This window comes from Ovis aries, chromosome 24, assembly GCF_016772045.2.
Source record: "Ovis aries strain OAR_USU_Benz2616 breed Rambouillet chromosome 24, ARS-UI_Ramb_v3.0, whole genome shotgun sequence".
In the NCBI taxonomy this organism is placed as follows: Eukaryota; Metazoa; Chordata; class Mammalia; order Artiodactyla; family Bovidae; genus Ovis; species Ovis aries.
Window position 1 is genome coordinate 8249429 of NC_056077.1, and position 18336 is coordinate 8267764.

Consider the following 18336-nt stretch of genomic DNA (forward strand, 5'->3'; position numbering starts at 1 on the left):
TAACTCAGCCTTTTAATTTGCATCTCCTAAATGAATAGGGATGCTGAGGATCTTTTAATATGCATGTTGGTCATTTCTGTATCTTCTTTCGTGAAGTGTCTGTTCAGGTCTTTGGCCCACTTTTAATATTGTGAGTTTTTCTTAGTTATTGAGTAGAAGGAGTTCTTTTATACTCTGTTTACTTGTCCTTTGGCCTGTAAATATTTTCTCCTGACCTGTAGCTTGCCTTTTTATTGTATCTATAGATGGTATCTTTTAAGAAGCAGGTGCTTTGATGAACTAGTCTTTCAAGTTTTCCTTATATAGCTCGTGCTTCGTGCCTCGTGCTGTGTAAGAAATCTTGATACATGATCACATTTCAGTCGCTTTCCGTTCTTTGGTGTTGCTTTTTTCTTTTTGATGTACTTCCTTTTTAATTAGTGAAAATAATGATATGGTTCCAAAGTCAAACTCATGAACAAGAGAGAGAGAACTGGCTTCCATTTCCAACATTAACCATTTTAGTTCTTAATTCATCCTCCTTTTATTTCTTCTTGGAAATTATTTATCTCCCTCTCCATTTGCTTATACGAAAGGAGTGTTAAATATAGGGAATTCCCTGGTGGTCCAGTGGTTAGGACCCAACACTTTCACTGCTGTTGCCTTGGTTTAATCCCTGGTTGGGAAACTAAGATCCCACAAGCCATGGCAATGAACAACAACAACAACAACAAAAAAAAAAAAAGAGTACTGTATATACATAAAAACACATATCTTCCTGTTTGTTTTTAGACAAGATATCCTGGAGAGGTTGCTCCATAGTCATATATGAAGATTTTCTTTTCTTTCCTGTCTCTTTTCCCCTTTCTCACCTCCCTCTCTCCCTTTATTTTGGGTAGCTGAAGAGTCCCTATGTGGATGGACATTTGCGGGATTTCTAGTTTTTTGTTGCTACCCTGAAGAGCCTGGCACCTCCCTCACCTGATATTTCCGCTAGTCTATCTTTAGCAGTCCGTTGGGGTCACAGAGAGTCAGACACGACTGAGCAGCTGAACAACAACAACAACAAATCTTTAGGATGGATTTCTAGAAACAGTACTGCCCGATCAAAGGGTCTATTATGTACGTGTGCCCAGTTGCTCAGTTGCTTCCAAAATGTTTGCCACCCCGTGGACGGTGGCCCACAGGCCCCTCTCCCCATGCAGTTCTCCAGGTGAGAGTACTGGGATGAGCAGCCATTCTCTCCTCCAGGGGATCTTCGCAACCCAGAGATCGAACCTGAGTCTCTCATGTCTCTTCTGCTTTGGCAGATGGATTCTTTACCACTGTGCCACCTGGGCATTCTGTTGGATACGACCAATACCACCTTCTAGTTCTTGTATGGGAAAACTTGTTCCCCGCCCCTTCCCATTCACCATAACTTTTGGTTTCTGCCAATCAGCTAGAAGCAGGGCTATCTCAGACTATCTTGGACATTCTGGAGGCGTAATGAGAAGCCGTGGAGTATACAGGTCAAGCACACAGACTGTCAATTCGTGCCTTAAGCCCAGCTACGCGCTTCCTGGCTGTGACCCTAGGTGGAGCTCGGAGCCAGCCCCAGCGTGGAGATTGCCCTCTACAGTCGGGACCATCTCTCCTGGCACCGATGATCTCCCAATAAAAATGCTGGCTTTACTCCCTGCGCCGAACCCATTACCTGGGTTGTGGCATTTGATCCCATAACAACCCTATGAAGTAGCTATCTTACCCCCATTTTACAGATGGGGAAGCCACGGGATGGAGGGTTAGAGAAAGTTAGGATTTTGCTCAAACTCACAGCTAAACAAGCCAGAGAGGTAGCTAGACTACGAGGTGACATATACACTGACACGTTTGTGTGTGCATAATACCTGCGTGTTTATCCACACAACTGTGCCTGCATTCACACACACCTGCACGTGTGGACCTGTGTCTCTGTGTGTGTATATGTGTGTGTGTGTATTCCCAGGTGGCGTTAGTGGTAAAGAACGCGCCTGCCAAGGCAGGAGACTTAAGAAATGCAGGTTTGATCCCTGAGTCGGGAATTTTCCCTGGAGAAGGAAATGGCAACCCACTCCAGCATTCTTGCCTGGAGAATTCCATGGAGAGAGGAGCCTGGCGGGCTACAGTCCATAGGGTTGCAGAGTCGGACACAACTGAAGTGACTCAGCATGCACGCACACACACACACACACACACATATACATATATATATATACACATGTGTACCTGTGTACATATACCTACCAGCATTTCTAAAGAAGATGTGAACATCCTCACAGCTACATCTCTGTGTCCATGGGCTGAAGGAAATAACTGCTCACAACAGAATAACTTGCTCTTTTTTCTTTGGCCGTGCCATGCACCTTCTTAGTTAACAAAGATCACACCTGGCACCCTGCAGTAGAAGCATAAGTCCTAACCACTTGGACCACCAGGGAAGCCCCGGATTCATATATTTTTTAAAAGATTTATTATTTGGCTGCATTGCGGCTTAGTTTTGGCGCATGGGCTCAGAAGTTCCACAACATGTGGGATCTTAGTTCCCCCACCAGGGATTAAACCCACGTCCCCTGCATTAGAAGGCAGATTCTTAATCACTGGACCACCGGGAGAGTCCCCCGGATTCATATTTTTAAGGCTCCCACCCTGCCCTCTGATCCTGGCCAGTTTCCGACGGGCCTGCAGCGTGGGAAGGGGGAGTCATCTGATGTCTAAAGAGTTCTCAAGCTGGGCCCATGGAGACCCTGCCCCTCCCACAGGGAATGGGGACAAAGTCCCCCCAACCCCACCCCTAGCCACTGTGAGGATACACATCACAATGGCTGTTCCACCTGAGCTAGGCCCAGCAAGAGGCACCCGGGTGACCTGCACTCCCACCCCCTGCAGACAGCCAAGCCGCAGGATGGGGGCCTCCCGAGGCCAGCACCGGGCCGCTCCGAACTTGGAACCCAAAGCTGCCTCGACACCATTGCTGGAACAGAACTCCTGGGCCCCAGGAGGGTACTACACCCAGGGTGAGGGTCTCCGCATTCAGGTGACACGCTGACTGCAGGGGCCCCCAGGCAGGAGCAGGGAGGCTACGGGTCCCCTTGCTGAACTGGGTCTGATTCCCGTCTTCACCCCACAAGTCACATTGCTCTCGCCCACCCGGGGACCAAGAGACCTGATGGGGACAAGGTGGGGCCCCCACAGCCTGTACCCTCAAACTGTCCATAGACTGATGACGCCCCCATATCAGGTATGACATGGCCCTCCACCCACAGCCCACCCAGGGGCCAGAGGCAACCTGGAGTGCCCTGGGGGCTGGTGGGGAGGAAGGTCCCGGCCACGCTGCCATGGCCTCAGGTAAGTCCCCGAACCTCTTTTCTCATCTCAGAAAGGGTTGGGAGGGTTCAAAGAGATAATGGATGTAGGGCTGGGCAGTCGGTAACCGGATCTGAGCTCAGAAGGACTTTCCAGCTGGTGGTCCCGGGCCAGGTGGTTTAATTCCTGACCTTTAGTTTGTGCATCTGTAAAATGTGTACAAATTCCAGCCCAGGCAGGGCTGCAGGGACCAAATGGGAGAGAAACCACCCCTGGTCCCACAGAGCCTAGACTGAGCGGTGGGAAGTGGGGAGGGGCTTCCTGTTCTCTGGTTGCCCCTACTATGGGAGGAGGCATGGGTGGGGACAGCCCAGGTGCCCCCCTCAAGCCTTGAGACTCCTTTCCTGAGAGGACCAGGTCTCCACGCAAAGCCCTGGAGAGTTTTCCAGGAAAAACACACAGGGACCCCACCCATCGCCCACACTGGTTAAGATTCGGGGCCTCCCCTCCTCCTCTCCAGACCTCCCTCTGGATACTTGGGATCCCAGAATTTCCTCCTCCAAACAGCCTCACACCTGTTTCCAGGGCCTGGGAGAGGAAGCTTCCCAGGGCCCTGGGGGTGGGTCAAAGGCTGACTCCTGGGAGGCGAGGGACTGAGCCCCCAGTAGAGCAGGAGGGAGACAAGGCTGAAGAAGGAGGCCGGCCGGGGGCCCAGACGGTTCTTGGAAACAGCAAATGGAATGTTGCATCTTCTGGAGCCGTCCTGACCAGAGGCAAGGGACATGGCACTCCCAGGAAGCAGGCCGACTTCAGTTCCATCCTTGACTCTGATGTTTGTGCTGGGTGACGTCAGGCAAGCTGCTTAACCTCTCTGAGCCTAGCTTCCACATCTGCAAAACTGGAATAATGCCACAATCCACCTTATTGGTGTTTTGGTGAGAGTAAACAAAGCAAGGCACGTGAAGTGTTCAGCACAGAGTCCGGCACATAAGGCCTGATTATGAAAGCGTTAGTCACTCAGTCGTGTCTGACTCTTTACAGCCCCCGTGGACTGCAGCCTGCCAAGCTCCTCTGTCCATGGGATTCTCCAGACAAGAATACTGGAGTGGGTTGCCATTTCCTTCTCCAGGGATTACAAAAAGAAGAAAAGAAAGAGAAAGATGGATTATGGGGTCCATGTTACTTATGCAGCCTCAAGCCCCTGGCATTGCCTCCAAGAAGAGCTTGCATCCTAGGACACCCGGAGCACAATGGGGTCAGAAATGTCTGGGTTCAAATCCAAGCTCTTCTATCTGCTGGCTGAAATACTGCTGGCAACTTGATCCATCCCTCCAGGCCTCAGCTTTCTCTCCTGTAAAATGGGTCCCTGCTTCAGACCAGCCAAGTTTTTAGCTCAGCACCTGGCATGCAGTCAGTCTTCCAAGGGTCTAAAGGTGTTTCTCCTTTCCTCCTCCAAGGGCCTCCTCCTCCTTATTCTCCTTCGCCTCCAGGACTTGGAGCGCCTCTGCCTCCTCCCCCGATGTCTGTTTATCCAGGTGAGTGTTCCTCCTGTCCCCACCCCTTCCACGCCCCCTTCCCCAGGCTTCCCTGTCTCACACCCAGCACCGCCCTGACCACCTGCCAAGACTGTCCGAACAGCACCTCCTCTGGAAAGGCGTACGTCCTGCCCCCTGAGTGGTGTGATCCCTCCCTCCGCAGCTGTGACCCCCACACTGCCCACGGCCTGGAGCCCTTGTCTCTGATGTGCCATCATTGGCAGAAGGGGTTGGAACACAGTAGGTGCTCAGGAAATGTCTATGAAAAGAAGCCCTCTTCTCAACTCTGCGAATCCATCGCTCTTGAAATCAAAGAGGAGAGGAATTCAGCCACCACCCACCCACCCACCCAACCTTGTAGGGTCTGGGCTTTGGGGAGATTTTTATTTTTTGGCTCCACTACGCAGCGACTTGTGGAATCTTAGTTCCCCGACCAAGGATCGAACCTGTGCCCCTAGCAATGGAGGCGTGGAGTCCCAACTACTGGACCACCACGGAAATCTGGAGGTGGGGAGGGATTTTTAAATAAAGAAAAAGCTTGAGAGTGGCTGGGCTGGGTTGTCAAGTCTGGTGTGGGAGAGTGAGCTTTAAACCATGGATCACCCCCATCTAGCCAAACGTAGTTCTTTCCCTTGGTTTCCTGCCAAACTAGGGGTGGGGTGGCACCCCCACATTAGAGCCCAGCTCTCTAAACCCCAACATCCTCTCCCCTTGGCCCCTCGGCCTCTCGGGAACCCAAAGTCTGTAACGGTCATAGGCCCCTCCTCATGGCTCGACAGTCCACCCGGACCAGACGCCAAGCCTTCCGTCTAGAGCATGAAAACTCCCTGGAATCCTAGTTTCTTAACAAACTATTCAGCCACCACCAAAGACCTCACCTCTCTGCACACCCAAGACTGTAAAAATGCTCACTGTGTTTAAAAAAGCTAAATACAGATCAACATTTTTTTGTGGAACCCTCACCCCAGAAAAACACTGTGCCCGGGTAAGAAGAAGCAAGAATACCAAACGGAAGTTTTTATAGGGGGTTGTTGTTTTCAAGCTCGGAGAAGGCAATGGCACCCCACTCCAGTACTCTTGCCTGGAAAATCCCATGGGCGAAGGAGCCTGGTAGACCAGTCCATGGCGTCGCGAAGAGTCGGACACGACTGAGCAACTTCACTTTCACTTTTCAGTTTCATGCATTGGAGAAGGAAATGGCAACCCACTCCAGTGTTCTTGCCTGGAGAATCCCAGGGACGGGGGACCCTGGTGGGCTGCCATCTATGGGGTCGCACAGAGTCGGACACGACTGAAGTGACTTAGCAGCAGCAGCACCAGCAGTTTTCAAGCTACTGCTTCCCCAAGGGTGTCACTTAGAGTTATTGCTTAAAAAAAAAAAAAAATTGGAGCTATTCCTCTACAAACCCCTGTGAAATAAATGCGGGAGGTCTTAACTGAGCAAGGGCCCTGAGACCTGGAGGCTGGTGGGTAGGGGGTGGTGAAGGGGGAAGCTGGGCCCATCGGGATGGCCTGGGGGGCTCAGGGGAGCACGGAGAAACTGCAGGTGGGGCAGGCCCCCCCGTGGTGGATACAGGATTGGGGGAACTGGGGTGTGGCGTGGGGTCTGACATGTCCCTCCCCTCCCCCTCCCCCAAGAACTGTTCAGGGTGCCGAGGCTGCTGTCCCCAGATCCGGTACAGTTCACGTGTCCATACTGCATGAACCGGATCGTCACCGTGACCACACCGGTCCCAGGCGTGCTCACCTGGCTCCTGTGCACCGGCATCTTCGTGGCCGGGTGAGTGGTCCCCCCTCGCCTCCATCAGGGCCCTGGGCATCCGTGCTGGGAGCCTGCTGGTTTGGGGGGGTGCTGGCATGGGGTGCGGAGGGAGGGGTGGTTTCCTAGCCCACCTTGCTGGCCGGGCAGCCCCAGGGACGGAGTTGGGGCTGTCAGGCTCGGCTTGGCCCCCGGTGAGTCCCCGCTGCTTCCGAGGCTTCAGGTGCTTCTTGGGCTGCTGCCTCGTCCCCTTCTGTGTGGACAGCTTGATGGACGTGAGGCACACGTGCCCCGTGTGTCGCCAGGAGCTCTTCCTCTACAAACGCCTGTGAAATAAATGCTGACTAAGTGACTGTTGTCTGCGCACATCTGTCGCCGGGGGAGGCCGGTGAGCACTGGCACACAGGAGGCTGCCCTGCACTGACTGACCACTGAGGGGCCGACCGATGGTGTGCATAGCGGCCTTCCCTTCTCAGGCTCCACCCTCTTCTTTCCTTCCCGACTCTTTCCCATCAGACTTCCCTGCTGGCTCAGATGGTAACAAATTCTGCTTGCAATATGGGAGACCTGGGCTTGATCCCTTGGTCGGGAAGAATCCCCGGGAGAAGGGAATGGCGATCTACTCCAGGGTTCTTGCCTAGAGCATTCCATGGACAGAGAAGCCTGGTTCGGGCTACACTCCATGGGGTCACGAAGAGTCGGACACGACTGAGCGACTAACACTTCTTCCATCCGTCAAGCTCCGTCGTCTGTGACAACGTCTCTGCAACTCCAGTCAGGCAACCTGCAGAGCCGCACCTGCCCTTCACGCTGGCAGAGAGCCTGTGAGCTCCCCCAGCTAAATCCCACATCCTCCGGGCACTTTGCTCTCTTCCCTACCTGTCTGGGTAGCCTTGGGGCTCAGAGGTAAACTATCCGCCTACAATATGGGAAACCTGGGTTGGATCCCTGGGTTGGGAAGATCCCCTGGAGAAGAGAAAGGCTACCCACTCCAGTATTCTGGCCTGGAGAGTTCCATGGACTCTATAGTCCATGGGGTCGCAAAGAGCCAGACACAACTGAGCGACTTTGACTTCCCGACCTGCCTGGACCCTCAGCAGCCCGGGCCCTCCCTGCCGCCTCCCCTGTCTGGCACTGATGCTCTGGCCAAGTCTTCTGCATCCTCTCAGCACATCCTGTTGGCCTGCTGTCCCGCCATCCCAGGGTCCTGTCTTGAGCCCTTTCCCTACTCAAGCCACTCCTGAGGTTTCCATTCTCACCTCCTGTACCCCACAGCCCTCCCCGGATGCCCAAAGGCCCCCCCAAACCCATCAGGTCTCCAAGTCACTCCTCTTCCCTCCTCCTCAGGTGCCCCTGGTGGCTGAGGCTGGCATGGCCACCTCTCTGCATCACCTCCTCTTATCCCTCACCCCCTCTCTGCACGAGCCCTGGGTCCTGTCCCCTCTGCCGTGCAATGATTTCTTTACCTCCCCGCTCCCCTACCCATCTCTTCCTTAAAGGAGGCGAGAATCCCTGATGGCAACTCCCAGCTCCCAAGCCTTGACCACGCCTCCCGGTCCTCCCCTGTGGCCGCTGGCTGGCACAGAGTAAGTGCAATGATCAGGGACAAGAGTTAGGACCTTTGGCTCTGACACCACCCAGTTAGTACTCACTACCCTCAAGACCAGGCTTCGTTTTTGCATTTTCGTTTGTTTATGTTTGGCCGGGTCGGGTCTTGGTTGCTGTGTGCCGGCTTTCTCCAGTTGGGATGAATGGGGACTGCTCTTCCTTGCGGTTCACGGGTTTCTCCCTGTGGTGGTTTCTCTTGCGGTGGAGCACAGGCTTCAGTAGTCGTGACCCCGGGACTTGGTGGCTCTGTGGCAGGTGGGATCTTTCTGCACCAGGGATTGAGCCTGTGACCCCTGCACTGGCAGGTGGAGTCTTAACCACTGGACCCAGGGAGGTCCATCCTGGGACCAGACTTTTAACACGAGGCCCCTTTGAGGCCATTTGTGGTTCCTGCTCCCTTGTGCTCCAGCCAGCCAGGACCAAGAGAGCCCAAGTGTTCATCTGAGCGTCCAGACTGTCCCTGGCCTCTCCTGCAACTCCGTGCCTGCCCCCTTCTCTCTCCGCCAATTCCTTCCAGCCCCATCACTGGCTCCTGGGTCTCTGTCACTTCCCCAGACCCCGGTGACCCCAGGCCCTGGCAGGGACAGGTGGGTTTCTGGCAGCCGGGATGAGGGAACCAGTCTTCCCAAATCTCTGCACCCAGTCCCCAACAAGAGATTTAATCCTTTAAATCCCTTAAATTCCCTCAAGGCTACAGTAGAGCAGCTTTTCTGACCTGTGAAGGAAGCTACGCAGGAGGAATCTGGCAAACGCTTAGGATGAAAAAAGGTCCCAGCTTGGCTTCTGAGCGGGACCCCTCCGGGTACCGTGTTGCTGGCCTAGGGGCAAGGCCAAGTGGGGGACGGGCTGAACGTCACAATGACTGGATTCTTTTTTTAAAGAATTTCTGTCTTAGCACAGAAACATGTACGTTGTGCATGCGTGGGTGTCGTCGATTCAGTTGTGTCCAACTGTGCGACCCCACGGACTGCAGCCCGCCAGGTGCATCTGTCCATGGGATTCTTCAGGCAAAAATACTGGAGTGGGCTGCCATGCCCTCCCCCAGGGGATCTTCCTGACCCAGGAATAGATAGCCAGTGGGAAATTGCTATATGACTCAACGAGCTCAAACTGGCACTCTGTGACAATGAAGAGGGGTGGGGTGGGGTGGGAGGTGGGAGGGAGGTTCAAGAGGGAGGGGATGTATATACACCCATGGCCGATTCATGTTGATGTTTGGCAGAAACCAACACAATATTGTAAAGCAATTATCCTTCAATTAAAAATAAATTTTAAAAATAATTTGTATCACAGGGCATCTCCCCTCTGTCTTTATTATTATTCTAATTTTTGGCCACACAGCACAGCTTATGAGATTTTTAATTCCCTAACCAGGGATCGAACCAGGACCTCCGGCACTGAGAGCTCAGAATTCTAAACACTGGGTTGCCAGGGAATCCCCCAAAGGGATATTTTCAGTTTTGCAAAATATAACAAATATTACTCACTCCTCTTTTCAATTAAAAGGGATTTGCTAGAGAAGGGACAGAAGCGGGAGAATTAAGAGGCAGAGGAGGACGAGTAGTCAGGTGGGATGGTCACTGAGCTATGGTTTATTCACCGAAAGGTGGCAGCTGCTTCCGGCCCTGCTCAGCACCGTCTGGGAAGGCAGATGCAGAAGCTGAGGCCGAGAGACGGCCAGTCTGGATCCAGTGACCAGACGGGGAGCCGGAACCTCGGCTCTGCCGGCCCGAGGCTCCTGCACAGGCAGGAGACGGTGGGACGGCCTGTGTGGAGAGTGGAGACGTGGTCGCGGAGCTGGCGTGGAAGCACCATGTAGCCTTCAGGTGGTTGGCGCTGCTGCGATGGCACTGGCGGAGCGTGTCACACCAGCAGGGGGAAAGGACCCGTAGGGGGACAGATTTCCCCGGATCTGGGTGTCAGCCTTCCCAGAGAGGCTGGCGGCAGCCCCTCTGCCCCCTCCCCTCAAGATGCCCCGGAAAACCCGGGAGAGCATGAACTCCGGGGGTGGCACCAGCTGCCAGATGGGAAGCCGGCACCCACATCCAAACAGGGACCCATCTGTTTATGAGCGCATCTCGAGGCATGCAGAACTTCCCTGACCAGGAACCCGTGCCCTCCCCTGCCCTGCAAAGGAAGTACAGAGTCGGATCACCGGGGAAGGCCCTGGGACTTCAGATTTTTAAGGTTAGAAGATGAAGCATCTGGGCTTCCCTGGTGGCTCAGTGGTGAAGAATCCGCCTGCCAGTGCAGGAGACACAGGGGATCCCTGATCCGGGAAGACCCCACGTGCCGAGGAGCAGCTAAGCCCATGCGCCTGCCTCCGCTACTGAGCCTGTGCTCTGAAGTCTGGGGGCCACAACTACTGAGCCCCCGTGCTGCAACTACTAAAGCTCGCTCGCCCTGGAGCCCACGCTCTGCAACAAGAGAAGCCGCTGCGACTAGAGGCCCACACATCCCAGCTGGAGAGTAGCCCTCTGCTCGCTACAAGCAGAGAAAAGCCGGTGCGGCAATGAAGACGCAGTGCAGCCAAAAATAAACAAACAAATAAAAGTGTGTGCGTGTGTGTGTATGTGAAAAGATGAAGATGAAGCATCTGACACAAACTAGGCATCCAGCCCTGGGAAACAACTTCCCATTCGTAATACATCAGGACGGGGGTACCAGTGGACCACCTGTGTGTACTGACCACCAGGGAGGCCAGGCAGGTTCGTGGGCCACCACAACCCTGAGTAAGGAGTGGAGCTGGGACTTGGTCAATCTGTGGTTTGGAGGCCCACAGCCCTGCAGAGGCACCCAGGCCAGGGGGGCCAGAGTCACCGAGCCTGCCTGGCTCTGCCAGAACCAGGCCAGGACACAGACCCGTCTGCAGAGCTCCAGCCGGCCGTCTGATCCTGTGCCCATCAGGCAACCTGCCGGGTTTTGCTCAGATCTCCAGAGAGGTCCACGGGCAGGAGTGTTTGGTCCCACGGCCAACACAGTGCCGGCTGTGGGTAGTGTCCTGGACCCCTCCTTGACTGGCCTGCTTCAGTCACCACGGTCCACCCACGAGGCCCTGCCTAGCTCCCCAGCAGTGGTCCGTGAGCCCAGGGAGCCACTCCAGGCCACTCTGACTCAGACTGCCCAGAGTCAACTTAAAAAAAAAAAAAAATCCAGATTTTTCGGCTTCAAAATCTGTGCATAGCAATGTGTGTGAAAAAAAAAAAAAAAATCTGTGCACAGGTGGGTTCAGCAGGTTTCGGGCTGTCCCCTTGGCCCAGCCCCTGAAGTCCCTGTCATCCCAGAGCCTCCTCACTCGCTGCCTCAGACAACTTGACCTAGAACACCATTCCCACTTCTTAGTCTGTTTATTTTGTTGCTTTAAAAAAAATATTTATTTGGCTATGTTGGGTCTTAGTTGTGGTGTGTGGGCTTAGCTGCTCCAAGGCATGTGGGATCTCTGTCCCCGAACCAGGGATCGAACCTGCATTCTCAGCACTGCCAGGTGGATTCCTAACCACTGGACCACCAGGGAAATCCCACCCCTTGATGTCCGAGGCCTTGGTTCTGGGTCCCCAGACCTCACTGTAGACCCAGGCTGGGGTGCATGGGACCCCATTCTCTCCCTGAGGCTTCCCCAGGCTCCTTCTTCATCTGAACAGACCTCCGGGGCTGGCCAGGAGGGGCCAGGGCTTGGGCTGGGGGAGGTTGGCCCAGCCCCTTTTTCCCAAAGCTCTCATCTTAAAGTGGGGTTCCCCTCCTTCCAGCAGGGAGGCAGCACTCAGAAAGGGGTGGCAAGTGAGTGTGGGTCTCCAGGCCGGCTCTGCACTCAGCAGGCCGAGTGCCCAGCCCGGGGGCTTCACTCCCTCTCTCTGTCCTTGTCACTTGCCTCCTTGCCGGCACATGGTGTGCTCAGTGGTGACGGTCTTTATCAGGACCCTTGCTCTGGTCTTCCCAACCACATGGGCCCCCCGAAACGAGACAAAGAACACCCCACCCCAACACAGGCACAGTGTGGCAGGCACTGGGGACGCCTCCCACGGCTTCCTGCCAGAGGCAGGAGATGCCAGAGGTGCCGCAGGGTCGGGAAAGCCAAGCGCGGCCGCGCTGCCATCCCGTGTATCCACCGCCTGCCCAGCGCGGGGTGGGGTGGAACGAACCAGCCCAATAGCAGCTCCAACCTGTGTGGCGCTGGGTCTGAACAGATGAGGGGCCGCCTCTCTGCTGTGGGGAAGGGACCGGGCGAGGCTCCACGGGGCTCTGAGTGCGGGTTCTCTCCCACAGCATCTCATAACTCCGCATGCAAGCTGACTCGCTTCAGTTATGTCCGACTCTTCGCGACTCTGTGGAGCCCGCCAGGCTCCTTCTGTCCACGGGATTCTCCAGGCAAGGACACTGCAGTGGGCACACGTATCAAATTGGCTCTATCTTGCTGTGAGAGGGGCTTCCCAGGTGGCGCTAGTGGTGAAGAATCTCCCTGCCAATGCAGGAGACCTGAGACGCGGGTTCAACCCCTGGGTTGAGATCTCCTAGAGCAGCAACTCACTCCAGTATTCTTGCCTGGAGAACCCCATGGACAGAGGAGCCTGGAGGGCTACACTCCACAGTGTCAGTGTCGGACATGACTGAGAGACTTAGCATACACACCATCCAGGATCCCTCCACTGATGGTGCCTGCCCGCCCCCTTCCAACCCCGGTGGGTCACTGCCCTCTCAGACCTCTGCTGTAAAGGGACCCTGCCTCTGAACGTGCAGACACCACTCTGATCAGCCTGCTCCCCAGGGTGCCCGGGGCCCTGCTTCCAGCCCTCATTAGAAGTTAACAGAGGGCACGAGGTGCTGAAGGAGGACCTTGGGGGAACTGGGCCCTTATTTGGTTCCCACCCTGCCCCTGGATGCCCCCATGGCTTCCTCTAATGAGGTCAAGAAAACTCTCAGGCACTAACGAGGGCTTTATGTACTAACTCAAGACGGCTCGAGGGAACTCACCATACCACCACCACCACAAAGCGAGGAAAACGTGGTCAGGACGCCTCAGTCACATGTGGCGATTTACAACTAAACAAGGGACTTCCCTGGTGGTCCAGCGGTCAAGAAACTGCCTTGCAGTACCAGGGACTCTGGCCTGAGTGTTCCCTGGTGGGTCAGTGGGTAAAGTATCTGCCTGCAATGCAGAAGACCAAGGTTCAATCTCTGGGTCGGGAAGATCCCCTGGAGAAGGGAATGGCAACCCACTCCTGGCAACCCAACTTCTTGCCTGGGAAATCCCACGGAGAAGAGCCTGGCAATGTACAGTCCATGGGGAAGAGCTGGACACGACTTACCGACTAAATCACCGCCACCACTGGGAAAATAAGCCCATGCCACGTTGAAAGATCCTACATGGCACAGGAAAGACCTGACTCAGCCAAATAAGTAAAAAAAATTACATCAGTGATAAAAATTCACCTCTGCTACTTCAGTCACATTTCAGATACTCAGTAGACACCTGGGGCGTGTAGCTCTCTCCCTGGGCAGGGGACAGAGTATACCCCCCTCCGCCACTACTTAGGTCATTCCACTGGGCATTGAGTGGTCAGAACGCCAAGGCCTAGACTGGCAGAAATGCCAGCACACGCTCAGCGGCTCAAGTCCTGTCCGACTCTTTGCGACCCCATGGGCTGTAGCCTGCCAGGCTCCTCTGTCCATGGAAATTTGCAGGCAAGAATCCTAAAGTTGGTTGCCATTTCCTATTCGAGGAAATGCCAGTATCGCCCACCCCACAGCAGGGATCTGTGGTTTGATCTTGACATTTGAAATGGATGTTTGCAAACAGTTTGCTCCTCTCATCAAGGAGACCCTTTCTCCCACTGGACTGTTTCTGGTAGTAACAGGAACCTCAAGCCCCTCGAGAACAATACACTGTGGTTCCGGGGTCCCCAAGCGAGGAGTTATTTTCAGCACCAGCCCCATCCCCGCTGCCCCCATCGGTTTTATGAACTTGGACTCAGGCTGTGGCTGGGAAGGAATGGAAGAGAATCACAGGCAGTGCGTGCTGACTGCCCACACCGTGAAACGGACTTTGAGAAAAGCCTTTTAAGTTTCAGTGACCCAAGACTCTCATCTACCGTCGGCCAAAACCTAAAAAACAAAAAATCCCGAATAATTTAATAAACGTTCAAAGTCGTGCACCCGGGGAGTGACTTTCTGCAGGAAGACAGCGCTGTCCATGGTCACTGCGGGGACCCGGGCAGGAAGCCCTCCTCCAGGTGGAGAGCAGCCAGTGGACACGCCGTGTCAGGTGGGGGACGCGAGGCCACCTCCCCCTGGACCACGCCTTCGGTCATTCCCGTATTTACAGTCATCTCAGTGTACTCGACTCCTGCCTGGAAAACCTCAATCTCTTCAGCTTCAACAGGAGGAGGAAGAGGAGGCAAGAACCCCCAAAACCTTGCCATGAAGTGATAAAAGGTTCCCCGGGCCTACCTGCAGGGAGAGCTGATGGCTCCCTCAACTTCCACGTCAACTCACTGAATTATCATTTTTATAGAAAATTTTATTCAACATACAACATTTTCCAGCAAAAAGGCAATATACAGGAAGAGTTGGTGTACACTGCTGCTACAGAAACAAACAGAAAAATATTGGAAAAGGATGAAAACTAAGTGTGATCTGCTGATTCTATTTTACTGCACTCAAAACTAGACACGCAGCTGGCGTCAGCTCCAAAGGAGACAGCCGGACCGAAAGAAAACCACACACGATGAATGTGGGCACCCCTGGGGGCCACTCCGTCACCCGACAGAAGCCACCACCTCCTCCCCGTGCTCAACTGTACATGTCCATTCCTTAAATATACAATCTCATTCTGCCTTTTTTTTTGCTTTTTAACTTTTTTTTTTTTTTTAACTTTTTTTATACAAAGTCAACAGCTTGCGAACACCAGTGGGCATACCCTCTTAGCTAAAAGGCCCTCCTTTCTTGGTTCCGTCTGTCCCATTTGAAGCAGACGAGTCCATTTATAATTTTTTCACCTGCTCGAATGAACTCTTGAGATCATTAGGTTTACCCAGAGGCAGCATAGTACACCTTAATTGGATTTGAACAGTGTTGTTTTTTTTTTTTTTCAATTGAATAAAAAGACCCCAAAGTGTCTGGTCAAGCCTGTATTCAGTGCATCTGCTCTGCAAACGGGCTGTGGGACGCAGGGGCTGACGGAAGGGAGACGAGTTTATTAAAAAGACCCAGGCAGCCGGGGAGACCCAGGAAGGGGCAACAGGACACCAGTGAAGGAAAGAGCGCTATTTATTAGGTTGTGAGTTTCTCTGCTTCGCCTTTACAGATGCACAAAAGGTCATTGAAAGTATAACTGAGGGAAAGACGTCAGACGAGCCTAAACAGAAGACTTCCTAACTGCGGGCTGGTGGCCGGGCCCCGGGGAGGGGGTCAGCCGCGCCCGCCCAGCGCCGCGCCCGCCGGCCGCACCCCGATACGCTGACAGCGCCTGGCATTGTGGTCACCGTAAAATAACTCTCATTGGCATCCAAGCTTTATAAAAACACCTTCATTTTTCTCAAAAAGGGCAATCAATAGATACAGAGAAGCCAAACTGAACAGCCTCAACAAAATAAAATTAACACCAGCAGCAAATCCTCTTGCTGAAGACGTGGGGTGGTGCTCACGCACCAGAGTTCTCGGCTGTTGGTAAGGGGCACACCCACCGCGGTCCGCCTCGCCCGCCCGCCGGGGAGGAAGTCAGTTATGGATTTTGATGGCCTTTTCAAGGTATGTGTAGCGACTCCTCTTCGGGGCTTTGTTGAAGTGGTCAAGCCCGAGCCACGGCCGAGGGTGAGACATGTTACCTGGTAGGGAGAGGAGATGGTCAGACCACTGAGCCAGCACTCGGGCCCTGGGGTCAGGAGCAGCCGAGGGGCCTCCTGGGCAGCACGGGCCCCCACACCCCACCAAGGTCACTGGCTCCCCATGTGGCACTGTCAGGCGCTACCCCCCTCGCCATCGTGTGACACCTGCCAAGGTCACCGGAGGCAGGCCACTGTCCCTCCCTGCTCCACAGAGGACGAGAACGAGGCTCACTCCCCAGCCAGGAAAGGGAGGCCTGGTCCTCGAACCCGGGGCCACCTGCCCCCTGGGCCCTGACGGCCTGCGTCTCCACGGGAGGGCTCTTACCAGGCTGAGGTTCAAAGTCTTTCAAGTTTACTTCATACTCATCTTCGTTTATGTACTGATGTCGGCCCATCATCACAATTGCAAATTTAAACTGACAGACAAAAACGGAAAACTCCGTTAATTCCAAAGAGTAGCGAAACTCACACCTCTGGCAAAAAAAGAGTCAAGGCTTTAGCATCCCACCCAACAAATGACTTGCCGGTATCCAAGAAACGTATACCTTTTCAAACTCCTTTTCCTGGATGTCCAGCAGACTCTGAATCCGCTTCATCACCTCTCTGAAATGCTCGCCCTGCAGACGACAAAGGGCGTGTATGCTCACACGGCTCACGCCCACCTGTGCAGCCGCCTGGGGCAGTGTGCCAGGCTGAGTGGGGCAGACCCGGGGCGGCCGGCCAGCCGGCAGAAGGACGCCTCACCTGGTGTATCCTCAGCAAGAATGGGATCCCGAACGTCCCGAACACCTCCTTGTGGAAGTGAGCCACCGTGATGAGCATCTCGTTCTCCTTGTCGATGTCTACCTGGTCCAAAGGTATTTCCTGGGGACACACAGAGTGGGCAGACGTTCGGTTAAGGCCAACACAGCACTGCACGTTTGGATTCCGAACTCTTTGACTCGTTCCTAAAGCAAGGAAGTGAGGGCAGATTTTTGCTACAAGGTCACGTTAGGGGCTCACGAGAATGATGAGGGTTTAAAGTCAGAAGAAAGATCTAAACCTCAAAGAAAACGCCGAGTTTTAAGAGACCAAATGATGAATCACTGCAGCTACTGCGGCAATCTCAGCCGCTTTACAATTATCAGGGCTTGGGTTTCTGATTAGATGTGCTTGGCGATCCACCACTGAAATCAACTTCTAGGGACAAACAAGCGACACATTGTGAGTGGGGGGGTGGGGCGGGGGCCTTGGGGGCAGATGGGCAGCGGTGACAACTGTCCAACAACATGGACGTACTCATGTCACCAAATGAAGCGGACACTTGAAACAGTAGCTTTTAGGTCAGGTCTACTGTATCAACATTTAAAATTTCAAAACCTGGGAGAATTAACCCCAGGGATGGCAGCATGTTCTGGGAGTTGCTGTGTTACCTGAACAAGCCACGGCCCCCACCTCCCACCAGGTCATAGCAACCCCCTCCCAACTCCCCAGCCCCTGCCCCTCGCTGCAGTCAGAGGACACGCACCTCTATTCGAAACGTTCGACTCGTCGCAGGAGATAAACATTCTAATAGTTCATCTTCTTGATGCACACCAATAATTTTGTAGCTTACAATTTCTAGCAGCCTGTGCAAAGCAAGGAAGAAAATCAACTATACAAATTCATGGGGAAAAAGCCAACAAATGGTTTTCTACAAGGGTTTTATTACAAAGTATGGAGATCTGCTTGTCCTTATCAAGATCTAAGTGTCAAAAGCAGGTATCCATGGGGAGCAGACAGAACACTGGCCGGAGGTCCCCTCGGAAAGTGTGGTAAGGCCAGTCTGAAGGGGACCCTTGGGCCAGGGCCTGGGGAGGGACCTGTGCAGGCCTTTCCCACAATGGTTCCAGAGTAAGCAGGGTTGGTGATATTCTTCTCACTCGTTAGATAATAAAGGCCTCATTCTTCTGTTAATTTTGCAAAGAAAACATTCTGGGGACCAATAGCCCGAAGGACTGTTTCATCCTCTGTGCTGCCCGGAAGACAAGGTGGTAAGAAGAGAACCCAACTTTCGGAAAAAAAAACTGATCATCAAATCTGGTGCTTCTTCCCTAGGCCCAAACACGAGAGAAATGGAGGATAAGCAACCCGATTTCCCCGACACAAGCGAGCCCCAAGTTTTCCAGTTTCAGCCGATCATTCTGCTTGAGTTCACTTCCTCTGCTTGGCTTTTTCTGCGTGAATTTCCCTTTGTACTGCTGCTAATTAGTGTCAAGAATCAGGGAGGGAAAAACGGATGAAAAACCACGAAATATTTAAATAAATTGCTGCCAAGGACAGAAAAGCCGAG

General features: G+C 53.7%; 2 protein-coding genes across 3 annotated transcripts in view; one reads left to right on the plus strand and one right to left on the minus strand.

Moving 5' to 3' along the window:
• The first annotated feature begins 2902 nt into the window (after positions 1 to 2902).
• Positions 2903 to 6929, plus strand: LITAFD (LITAF domain containing). Its single transcript, XM_027961961.1, has 4 exons — positions 2903 to 3034; positions 3264 to 3345; positions 6477 to 6618; positions 6821 to 6929. Exons 1-4 carry the CDS (start codon positions 2903 to 2905, stop codon positions 6927 to 6929), a joined length of 465 nt encoding a protein of 154 aa, XP_027817762.1.
• An 8521-nt stretch (positions 6930 to 15450) lies between these two features.
• The window catches only part of USP7 (ubiquitin specific peptidase 7), a 54289-nt gene continuing 51403 nt past the window's right edge, over positions 15451 to 18336 (minus strand). Inside the window, exons 27-31 of one of the 2 annotated variants that reach the window (XM_027961774.3) lie at positions 17533 to 17632; positions 16770 to 16889; positions 16571 to 16642; positions 16351 to 16441; positions 15451 to 16025 (exon numbers count right to left, since the gene is read on the minus strand). In XM_027961774.3, coding sequence (XP_027817575.1) covers positions 15919 to 16025; positions 16351 to 16441; positions 16571 to 16642; positions 16770 to 16889; positions 17533 to 17632 — 490 coding nt within the window. In that variant the 3' untranslated portion in view covers positions 15451 to 15918. Of the gene's footprint in view, positions 16442 to 16570; positions 16643 to 16769; positions 16890 to 17532; positions 17633 to 18336 lie in introns of both variants that reach the window. The other variant, XM_060405742.1, reaches the window with a different exon arrangement.

Bases quoted from the DNA above. Each gene is read 5' to 3' on its own strand.
- LITAFD (XM_027961961.1), top strand. From the start codon at position 2,903: ATGGGGGCCTCCCGAGGCCAGCACCGGGCCGCTCCGAACTTGGAACCC. The intron at 3,346-6,476 runs GTAAGTCCCCGA...CCCTCCCCCAAG, and splicing joins CCACGCTGCCATGGCCTCAG to AACTGTTCAGGGTGCCGAGG. The intron at 6,619-6,820 runs GTGAGTGGTCCC...CCGAGGCTTCAG, and splicing joins ACCGGCATCTTCGTGGCCGG to GTGCTTCTTGGGCTGCTGCC.